General features: G+C 35.8%; 1 protein-coding gene and 2 long non-coding RNA genes across 3 annotated transcripts; 1 reads left to right on the top strand and 2 right to left on the bottom strand.

The window, feature by feature from the left end:
• Nucleotides 1-243: 243 nt before the first annotated feature.
• Nucleotides 244-942, bottom strand: LOC136971347 (uncharacterized; the record flags this gene model as incomplete). Its single annotated transcript, XM_067265796.1, has 4 exons — nt 897-942; nt 660-843; nt 371-545; nt 244-321 (listed from the first exon to the last, which is right to left on the bottom strand). Coding segments are annotated over exons 1-4 (483 nt in total), but the record flags the coding sequence as incomplete, so codon positions are not given.
• Nucleotides 943-4578: 3636 nt separating this feature from the next.
• On the bottom strand, nt 4579-4955 carry LOC136971350 (uncharacterized). Its single transcript, XR_010880149.1, has 2 exons — nt 4816-4955; nt 4579-4747 (listed from the first exon to the last, which is right to left on the bottom strand). It is a non-coding gene; the product is annotated as an uncharacterized lncRNA (long non-coding RNA).
• Nucleotides 4956-10572: 5617 nt separating this feature from the next.
• LOC136971349 (uncharacterized) lies at nt 10573-11051 on the top strand. The gene is made up of 3 exons (XR_010880148.1): nt 10573-10636; nt 10734-10835; nt 10975-11051. It is a non-coding gene; the product is annotated as an uncharacterized lncRNA (long non-coding RNA).
• Nucleotides 11052-11484: the final 433 nt, after the last annotated feature.

Genomic DNA, 11484 nt, shown 5'->3' with positions numbered 1-11484 from the left:
AGCGAATCTCCAGACTTTAATGAATTAACTAGCAGGAAGAGAATTTAAATACAATCGAGATCGACAAATCTCGATAAGCACAGAAGATCGAAACACTAAAAATAAAAGTGGTTGTTAAATAAATTCTGATTACGTCATCACTTTATCATTATAGATTTAGATTCTTAACACGCACGAAAATACACCAATAGCATGTAGCTTTATTTTTCGAAATTTTAAAAACGTAAGCGTAACATTTTATACGATCTCCACGTTTGACAATTTGAAGCAAGTTATCGTTGCTGCATTCATTTTAAACTCGACGAACACGTCGTAAAATCCCTGAAAACAAGTCAAGAGTTAACTTTTAAGTAATTCGTTTATTCCTTACCGGTTTGAACATGCTTGGTAATTCGCTGCATGCGTACATACTTCCCGGTTGAATGTTGTTTCCGTTTTGCATCTTTTTTAAAAAAATAGGATCATTCTCCAAACAAGAATAGTAAGCTTTCTTGTCCATGGTGCAATTCTGAATTGTGCTCATCACCTGTTTCATACTGAAAGTACTGTAAACAATTCATAACGTATTTTAACGAATATCAAAATGGAAAATTCTTTCATTCCTTCGTATTTTTCGATTTACAACATTTTCGTTCGAAATATCTTCCAAATAAACTTACGATTGTTTGGAGGCTTCATACTTCTTTTTTCCGTGCCCTACGATGGTGACGAAAAACATGGTGTTGCATGTCACGGGCTGCAAAAACTCCCAATACATGAAGACCAGAAAATTTTTTTTATATTCAATGGGATAAGGATTCAAGTCCGCGTTTGAAACTTTCATTTGGTAGTTGTTCTCGTCGTCTGAAATAAATTTAGAAAACCAAAAGTAGCATTAGTGTGGATTTTCAACATACAGAATTGACGATGATGTTTTTCTACTTCATTCTCGCCTTCTTCCATCCTTTAGTGTCTAAAAGACAATCGTTTCTTATTCCAATAAAACCAGGCTCCTTTTCCAACTTAATTTAACTAGTTAAGTAACGCTGCATCAGCGTGTAGTCGGAACGAAGCTGCTCGCACCTTTATTTTCTAGATTATGAGGGAAAAAAGAAACACAGAATCATTCGTTCTCAACAATATATTTGATTTCTATTGGATCATTTAAAGGTACAAATATAAGGTCGGAATATGCCATTAATTAATTGCTATGGCAACGTATCACAAAATTCTATCTGTCACTACGGGGTTTGGACTTACAGATTGACTCGTAGCCATTTTTATTGTAACTCTAAAAATACTGAGCCAGTTATTTTTTCACTCGACTCAATGTAACATAAGTAAGACCGATAGCTGTCTCTTTTTTCCCTGTATCTATTTTGCTTTTTGGAAGAATTAATCCCTGTGATTTATGTATAGTCATCGAGTTTGCTAAGGTAAGGGGAAACTCTACGAGATCGCAATACACTGCCATCGTTCGAAGAGCGTATTATGGGGATTATTGGAAACAGATTACCGTAGATGAAAGGTCCCCGATAGCTATCGAATTCCACTAAAATAAACAAGAGAAGGGCTGGAGGGCGAGCATTAGGAGCATATATAATGTAGCGTATAGTTCCTAGTGTACCGTCGACGAGACCTCCTTGCACCCATAAGTTGACTCTCGGCATGATTCTAGCATTAACTGAGAGATTCAAATACTTGGAGCGACCGAAAGCTAAATCATCTTTGGACGAAGGCGGGGCAATATCTGGAGTGTTTTCGGATGCTATATAAGCAAGAGGGCATCCAGTCGACTGCGAGTAGTCTTTGTTGCTTTGTTTAACTCGTTCGTTTGTTGGATATAGCTCTACTGCCGTTTGGAACTGATCGAGTTCATCTCTGCACAAATAGGCTCGATTTCTTGTCGTCAGAATGTTCAGATCTGTAACAGAGAAATCACCCGAAGCTAGATGTTGTAAGACATCTGTGAAGGAACTATCTGCGCTATTTTGTCTATGAGAATTATTAAGTTTAATGAACTTCTCAAAAAAATCAAATGCGAATGTAATATAATGTAAACATGACATTACATTGTAAAAACACTCGAGTAGAGAGGAGTATCTTTAACAGGAGGAAGCTGACGAAAATCACCAAACAAATAGACAAAGAATCCACCAAAAGGCTCATCTTTCTCGAGGTTAATCTCCCTCAATCTTCTCTCGGTCATGTAAAGCATTCTTGCAGCAATCATTGACATTTCATCGATGATGACGAATTTAAGCGACTTCAACTCAATCTGGAATTTCTGTGCAGCTTCTTCATTTAGAGATCAAAATTTCGTACTAACGATACGAAGACGACGGCCGGATGGCCGAGCGGTCAAGGTGGCAGCCTACCGTTCTGGGAGACCCGGGATCGAATCCGAACGACTCGAATAATCCCCAGGAATTTTTCGGGGGGTGGTCCGTTCGGATATGTCGGGCCCCGTCCCTCACCACCCGGTCGCCCCATTGTGGGCCTGGCCGAACCCATAATGGGCCGTCTATAAGAGGCCCTCTTAGTGCCCACAGGGCGGAAAGAGTTAAAAAAAAAAAAACAACGATACGAAGACGAAGGAGAGAATGGATCGTAAAGCCATCGATATTGATCGCTGCTGCTCCATGTTATAGAATAATAAGTGAAAAAAAGAAAACTTTTTTAACTTATTATTCTATAAAGATTCTTTATATTTGTTGTGTATCTAGTTAGCGATAACATTTACTTTTCAAAATTACCGTTTTAATGCTTGTCATATTTTCCGACCACTAGATGACGCTTCTACACGTGCCTGCAGGAAGCGACTGACACTTGACTTCACGTATTCCTTGTCAACATTATAACTCTGGAATGAGTTGTTTGATCTTGATGAAATCTTCTACGACGACTCACCATCACTCCAGGATGAACCGATTAAAATTTCAACTCTCAAAAATGATCCATACTGAAGAAAAACCCTATCTCCAGTTCTACAAAAACGGATCATTTTTGAAAGTTGAAATTTTAACCGGTTCATCCTCGAGTGATGCTGAGTCGTCGTAGAAAATTTCATCAACATCGGACAACTCATTCCAGAGTTATTTTGTTGACAAGGAATGCACTAAGTTAAGTATTAGTCGTCACTACGTTCCGACAATTAACGTCATAAAGTAACAGCAACTATATTCAGCTGCAAGTTATCTGCCGAAAGGATGCTCTTCTCAGATTCTCTTCAATTGTTTGACTAAACACTTTCTGTTATTACTGACTCCGCCTTGGTTAGAGTCCAAGACAATCTGTTGTAAATACGAATGAATAAAAATAGTGCAAGGAGACAAAGCGAAGACCCAAATACCAGAGCGAAGAACAAAAGCTTGCCAGAAATTTCCGAATCTGAGGGAAAAAGGGAAATTCTGATTCTGAAACAGGAGTAATTTCTCCGCTTTAAAGAGTACGTTTTGAAATTTCATCGAAGCATTCTCCAAAAATATACTTTTTGTTTCCGTTTATAATTTTCTACTCTCTGATTACAGAATATGCATGTACTGTACATTAATTATAATCATATAAATTTCTGGTCCGAAGCTATGCTGAAAGGAAAGCGAATATTCTGTGAATATTATTGACAAGTATCTATTCTGAACAACTATTCAATTTGCATTTCTCATCGATTCTTATTCGCACTGCAAAAATAAGCGAGTAATGATGTTATAACATGTTATAAGTGTCATGTTGTTAGAAGCTGCTGTAGTCGAAGTTAAAGAAGCCATTTCTATATAATTTATCATCTCTGTTCCACTCGGTTCTTTTCTATTCGTGTTGGTTTTTTATACAAAAGAATTGTTTGTGAAATAGCGTCTGTTCCTTTACAAACAAAAGGAAATACGTGAGCACAAAGTTATATTTTTCCACATTTATTCTAATACTACACGGTTTAAATGCTTAATGAATTCTTTGTCGAATTTTTCTTTAATCCGCAATGAGAGTAAAGTAAATAATGTATAACATATTGATTACGAATAAACAAAACAAATAACGAATAACAAAATCATAAGCAAATATCCAGACTTTAATAAATTAAATAGCGGGAAGAGGGCATAAAATAGAACCGAAATCATCGAATGTCGATAAACACAGAAGATTAAAAGTAAAAGTAACGAGCAGTTATTTATTGTGACACTGTCACAATGCCGGGCTGAAACTTTTAATCATATTTTTAATTTATTTAATTTAAAATATATGTTCTCCATCTCAAATTCTCTGTCTGTTGCCCCTTTTTCTTTTAAGAATATAGTTGTGCCGGTCATCCATTCACTGCATTCAGAGGGAAAACATTTTATATCGATATAACGTGACGTTCGGTTTGCATCGGAAGTTCGTATGTAATTAACTAGTGTTTCCTGCCCCTAAGATTCCCACCTCTGTTGTCAGATTCATCTATTTAACTATGTTCTCGAGATAAAGGAAAGACGAACGGAGGACGGCAGGAAATTTATAGGTCTACAATTTTTTTTCAAATTGCAACCCAAAAAGTAGTTGTTCCGTAAATTCGAATCGATTTATCATCACAAATTTTTATTATTAAAGTCCAATAAAAAAAAAACCATTATAACACCGAGCTTTATTTTTGAAGTTTTAAAAATAAGCGTAACATTTTATCTTTATTGTTTTACTTTTCGACCTTGACGTCTGTCAACTTGTAGCAAGATAATCCGACGACATTATTTTTGCCTTCCTTCTGTCGAAACTCGAGCAACACGTCGTAACACCCCTGAGAATAATACAAGAGTTAGCTTTTAAGTAATTCGAATGTGCAAAAGCAATTACTTTAATGCTTACCGGATTGAACATTTTGGGTATATTGGCGCAGATGTGCATTCTTCCGGGTTGGATATTGTTTCCGTTTCGCAATTTCTTGGCGTAATCCTTTTCCAAACAAGAGTAGTAAGCGTTCTTATCTTTAGCACACTTCTTAACAATTTCCAACACCATTTTCATGCCGAGAGTACTGTAAACAAGTTAAAACTTAACGAATATTTAATAGAAAATTTTCATATTAGTTCGTACTTTGCCGGTTTACAATATTCTCTTTTGTAATATCTTACAAATAAACTTACAAAGTTTTCACGGCCTCACTCTTCTCTTTACCGCACGGTAAGACGGTGAAAAAAAGAATGGCGTCGCACGTTACGGGCTGCAAGAAATTTAAATCAAACGAAGCCTGGAAGCTGCTTTCGGACCGAATCGGATAAGGACTGAAGGTGAAGTTGAAATATTCCATTTTGCGGTCGTTCTCGTCGTCTGAAATGAATTTAGAAAGCTAAAAGTAGCATTAGTGTGGATTTACAACGTACAGATTCGTGTGGTAATGTTCCTTTTCTAATTCATTCTCGCCTTCTTCAGAGTCCTGCAGTGTCTTTTAGAGAAACCGTAGAATGTTTGTCGTTAGAATAAAACCAGGCGCCTTTTCCGATCTAATGTAATTAACCTCGTAAAGTAACAGTAATACCTCATGTTGAGCAACTATATGCAGCTGCAAGTTATCTGCCGAAAGGATGCGCTTCTCAGATTCTCTTCAATTGTTTGACTAAACACTTTCTGTTATTACTGACTCCGCCTTGGTTAGAGTCCAAGACAATTTGTTGTAAATACGAATGAATGGAAATAGCGCAATGAAAACAAAGAGAAGACCCAAATATCAGATCGAAGAACAAAAGCGTGCCAGAAAATTTTGAATCTGAGGTGAAAAGGGAAATTCCGAATCTGAAACAGGAGTAGTTTCTCCGCTTTAAAGAGTACGTTTTGAAATTTCATCGAAGCATTCTCCAAAAATATACTTTTTGTTTCCGTTTATAATTTTCTACTCTCTGATTACAGAATATGCCTGTACTGTACATTAATTATAATCATATAGATTTCTGGTCCGAAGCTATGCTGAAAAGAAAGCGAATATTCTGTGAATATTATTGACAAGTATCTATTCTGAACAACTATTTAATTTGCATTTCTCATCGATTCTTATTCGCACTGCAAAAATAAGCTAGTAATGATAATCGAACTCACCGCAATGAAATTGTTCGAAACTCTTTACTTCTGGAAAGTATTCGAACACGGAGAAGAACAATATGGCGCACGTTACAATTCCCATCTTGTTAGGAGCCGCTGAAGTGGAAATTAAAGAGGCCATTTCTATATAATTTATCGTCTCTGTTGCTCTCGGTTCTTTTCTATTCGTGTTGGTTTTTTATACAAAAGAATTGTTTGTTAAGTAGCGTCTGTTCCTTTACAAACAAAAGGAAATACGTGAGCACAAAGTTATATTTTTTCACATTTATTTCAATACTACACGGTTTAAATGCTTAATGAATTCTTTGTCGAATTTTTCTTTAATCCGCAATGAGAGTAAAGTAAATAATGTATAACATATTGATTACGAATAATTTCCACTCCGTAAAATTAAAATATGCAAAGCAATTTGATAAACAGGAAAAGTTTTGTTTGCTTTAGTGAACGTTCTAGGAATAAGAAACAGCAGGAAGTCAAGTTATAATCGAGTTTATTCAGCCGTTTTGACGAAAAATGAAAATGGGTATTCATAAATAAAAGAGCTTCGTTTACGAGAACTTTTTATAATTGTCGAAATTGCCTTTCTACCATTATTAAGTAAATAAGAATTTTGAAATGGTAAAGAGAAATTATTAATTTTAGTGAAGTAAATAATTATGGATTATTTTTCTTTGTAACTTTGTAAAATTGTGCTTTGAATTATTTTGTACGCTGATTTTTAATTTTTGAAGTGTTTTGAAAAGACCGAATACGTGATAAGAACGCTACTCAGGCTTATATCTATAAAACTCTTTTATTCTCAAAGATTGAAAAGTGCGGATTAGATTCGATTTTTGTTCTGAAAACGGATTATTTCAACTGGTGATACAGTAGTGCCTCGTACTTTGAATTTAATTCGTTCCAGGAGGAGCTTCTAACTACGATTCGTTCAAAGTCTAAATAAACTTTTTTATTACAAGTAATGAAAAGCGAATTATTCCATTCCCAAACCTCAAACAATATTTATTTCGATAAACTTAAAACATAAAAAAATAAAAAGTTCAAACTATTCCAGCAAATCTTTTTTAATTTTCTAACGTTTTTGGCTATTTAGTTGCTATTTATGGCTATATTGGCTATTTTTTGCTATTTATTTTGGCTATTATATGCAGCTTTATCAACGCGATCAATAACAATCCATACGGATTAAAAATAGCCCTGGACCAATTCAGTAATAAAGCAACACTGGATCTGAACATCATCATAATAAATGGGAAGATACGCACAAAGGTATGTTATGCCAAAATTCCACCCATTATACGTTTCTTACTGCTGGAACAATCCTCCCAGACGCAAAATGCTGCTTTTAAAGCTCTTATCACCGGGGCTTACACACCCACACAGATGTAAGGGACACCATAAAAGAGTTAAAAAGGATCAGAAACATACGGATACAGCCAAAATATCACCAACACGTTAGTTAATAGATATAAGCATAGAACACTCCCCATAAAAAATAATCAAGCTACTCCATCCATGTCTGTGCCACTAACGTGTAACAAGTTGCTTGATAGCACCTTGAGAAAAGTTATTAGACGGGCAACAAACAACGAATTTATAAGCGCAACAGTACGTAATGACAAGGAGCCAACAGATCCTATCACGGTCCCAAGAGTATACGAAATACCCTTTATTCTAGGTTTAGAAAACAGGGTCGGCAAATATATAGGATACCCATCCCGAAATCTACCTACCAGGCTCCAGGAACATCAGTACGATGCGTGTAAAGAAAAATGCACCACATTTTCTTATATACCGCTACGGGCACAAAACTACGCAGTAATTTATTACATATTCAACGAATCCAGGATTTATTATTATTGTTAATATTTATTATAGTATATTATTATGTATTATATATTTTCGTATACTTTATTGTTATTATTTATTTATGTTGTTGCAATTGTACATCACTGATCCATATTTGGAACATGGTTGAATTTAAATTTGAAAAATTATTTCTTTATATGTTCGTTCCTGATGATGTCAGCATACGTAGCCGAAAACGTTAGAAAATTGAAAATTTTTGCTGGAACAGGCTTGAACTTTTTATTTTTTACATTTATTCCAGTTAAGAAATTTTATTATTAAACTTAAAACAGTGAATACACAGACCTTATAGTAAAAATAACGCAGTTAAATGCTCTAATAATAAAATTGAGACGAAACAATAAATAAAACACGTAAATACTATATAATAATATAAATTGGTCGTATACAGGCCACCGGATCGCGTCCTTCTGGGATGTTGTAGTAAATAAATAAAAATTGATTGGGGACGAACGGAACGTTTTACGTATTTTTAACTTACTTAACATTGCTTGAACATCGCGTTTGTTTTGTTAAGTTACGGCAACGCAACACTTGGGCGATCTACCTAAGGGGATGCCTTTTTAAAAGTAACTAAGAGTAACTGGTCCCTATTCAGACGTTACAGACATGGGAAAAGCTCGAAAAACTCTACGTGGCCAGCTTGTCCCAGGCGAAACGCGAATCCAGGTCCGAACTCTCAAGTGTTCAGGGATACCGCTTGGCCACTGGTGGGCCTTCCTTGGAAAAACATTCGAGTACATAAAGAAACACACTACGTCTTAATAGCCAAAATAATAGCTAGGTTGAGGCCGAAGTTTTCAACGAGAAAACGCGTACGTCGGACGTTTGGCGCCGCTTTCCTGTAAGCCTAGAAGTTTGACAATGATGTTTGGAAAGTCAGTAGAATCGTGCTCGACATTCCAAACGCCATTGTCAAACTTCTAGGCTTACAGGAAAGCGGCGCCGAACGTCCGACGTACACGTTTTCGCGTTGATAACTTCGGCCCCAACCTTGCAAATTCCACTTTTATTAGTTAACTAGCTATTACGTCCGGCTTCGCCCGGGTTTATAAAGTATTCCTCGCAGTAATTGTTACACCCGCGTTTTTAATCGTTAATTTCTAAAATGTATTTGGTAAAATTCATTTTAAGAACATTATCAGAATATCTACCCGATATGTTCGTTCCGTCCCTCACTACCCAGCTGCCCCATTGTGGGACTGCCGAAACCCATAATGGGCTTGCTAGAAAAGGCCCTCTTATTGCCTACAGGGCGGAAAGAGTTTTAAAAAAACGGCGTGGAAAATATGTCCTGGTAAATACACGTAGCAAGTTCATTAAAAAATTACTACAATTAGTATGGTTTATTTGGTACGGCAACGCCATCTATTGTGAGAGATTCCTTCCGGAAAAAGTTTTATGGGAAACTGATCCTTATTTCGGTGTTAGGCCAAGAACACACATGCGAAAAATTCGGCGTAAAATCTAGCGTAAAACAGAAAGCGTAAAAATTTTTCTGAAATTTTGGCTGAAACAGAACTGAAAATAGAGTAGAGCATGTCTCTACTTTTTACTGCGTAAAATTTTTACGCCAAAATTCCTCCAATAAAGAAAAGTCTTTTCTGTGACGTCAAAGTAGACACGTGGTTTTTATTCTAACAATGGCGGCAATGAGGGTTAACCCTACGATTGTGACGGTTTCGAAAAAACAAAAAAATAAATGAAATAGAGGAGTTTATTGAATCCATTCGACCACATCAGTGTCATGTATAAAGCCACTATATTTAAACAACGTTTATGGATGGCTTTAGGTCAAAATTTCAAACAACAGGTAGGTCTAGTAGAATCGATATATAGGCCTAGTATTTAGATCACACGTTATTTGAATTCGGAATACAAGTCTATTAATTTAAATTTTCTATATTATAGCAGAGGAAGCGGAGAAAAAATGGAAGGTACAAAGGGATTAATTTTTTCCTCTCATAGATATATGAGAGGAAAAAATTAATAAAATTAATAAACTGTTAGTGGCAGTGGCGTTTCCTATTCGGCCAGAATTTTTACGTATGTGTGTTCTGGCATAAAAGCGTAAAACAGAAACTGAACTGAAAGCTGATTTCTGATTCAGTTTTCTGCCACACAATTTTACGCATGTGTGTTCCTGGCCTTACTAACGTAAATAAAACCGAAAAAACTGCACGTGGCCAGTACGTTGCTATGGGCGGCCCCACGACCAACTATCGGTGTAAGTTTTTTGATCCCATGCAGGTGAGTGCTATGCGCTACCCATCAAAGTACAAATAATGAGTACGTTCGTAAAGTCGAACGAGTTAAACGCGAATGACGTCAATGTTATTCGTATTTCGTTAGACTTTTCGAACGATTCGTTTATAACTAAATGGCTGTTTCTAAAATCGAAGATATGAATGTTGCTAGTGCAGCCTTTTCTTAGATTGCTTCGGGTGGACAGTTATTTCAATCATTTCACCTTTCAATTTACAATTTAAACACTCGAGTAGATTTAGAAACATCGATATCGTCGGGCGCCATTTTCTTAACGAAATAAACTAACTTTCCTTCGTGAGCTTGGTTAGAGTGTCGTTCGAAACGTCATCACCGCAGAGCATGCGCACTGTGCGAGACTACTACTTTTCGAACAATTCGTTACTAACGTGTTCAACTCGTTTGACTTTACGAACGTACCCAATATAGCGCGTCTAGTTATCGCTACATCATTGTCGCGGTAAGTGAATATACCATAATATTTGCTTTTTTAAAGTATATCCTTTTTTATACGAATTATATTTAGTTTATTCCTTTTTAATAATTTTTGCCAACAGATGGCGCTGCACGTACAGTACTGTACATCTAGCAAATGTAATGTTAATTTGTGTATAAAAATCCAATCAATATTTTGGGGTGTGATGCAGGACATTATCTGAGTAAGTTATTTTATCTTCAATTTTCAATACATATATTTTTGCTCTTAAACCTACAACCTCTGTCATTATTTTACCATCATTTTAGTCTTATTTTATCGAGTTCTTTTTTCAACTCTAAGCATATATTTATTATTTTCAGGATAATCAATGATATGAGTTACGCTCACGGGGTCATCACCTATTCTCCATATTTCAACCCGATCTGTCAGAAGCCGGAGGACAACTGAGGTTAGAAATCGTATTAGCAGGGTACTCGCTCTTCTATTTTCTCTAACGGATAGCGTAACACGTCTAGAATAAAGTCTCTAATTCGTCATAAATGAAAAAATAAATCATTCTCAAGAGGGATGTTTAGTCACTCGATAGATCTCATTATCTTTCTTATATTTCAGAATGTAACTCGCTCCCCACTCCTTATCATGTATAAGGAGTGGGGAGCTTTTATCATGTAAGCTTTTATCTATAAATTTCGAACACCTTAATTTAACAAAAGTTCAATTTTATTAATTTAATAGATTATAGAGCGTCACTCAAATAAATTACAACAAAGTAGATAAAAGGGGTTACTAGACTTGAAGTCTATTCTGGTTTTGGTTCCAGGATCATCATAAAATCGAAATTTTTAATTATCTTTATACGGACGCGAAAC

This window comes from Centruroides vittatus, unplaced genomic scaffold (genome assembly GCF_030686945.1).
Source record: "Centruroides vittatus isolate TY-2023 unplaced genomic scaffold, ASM3068694v2 contig_2462, whole genome shotgun sequence".
NCBI classification, from domain to species: domain Eukaryota; kingdom Metazoa; phylum Arthropoda; class Arachnida; order Scorpiones; family Buthidae; genus Centruroides; species Centruroides vittatus.
Note: the sequence above shows the minus strand (reverse complement) of the source record. Positions and strands in the feature narration are given on the sequence as shown.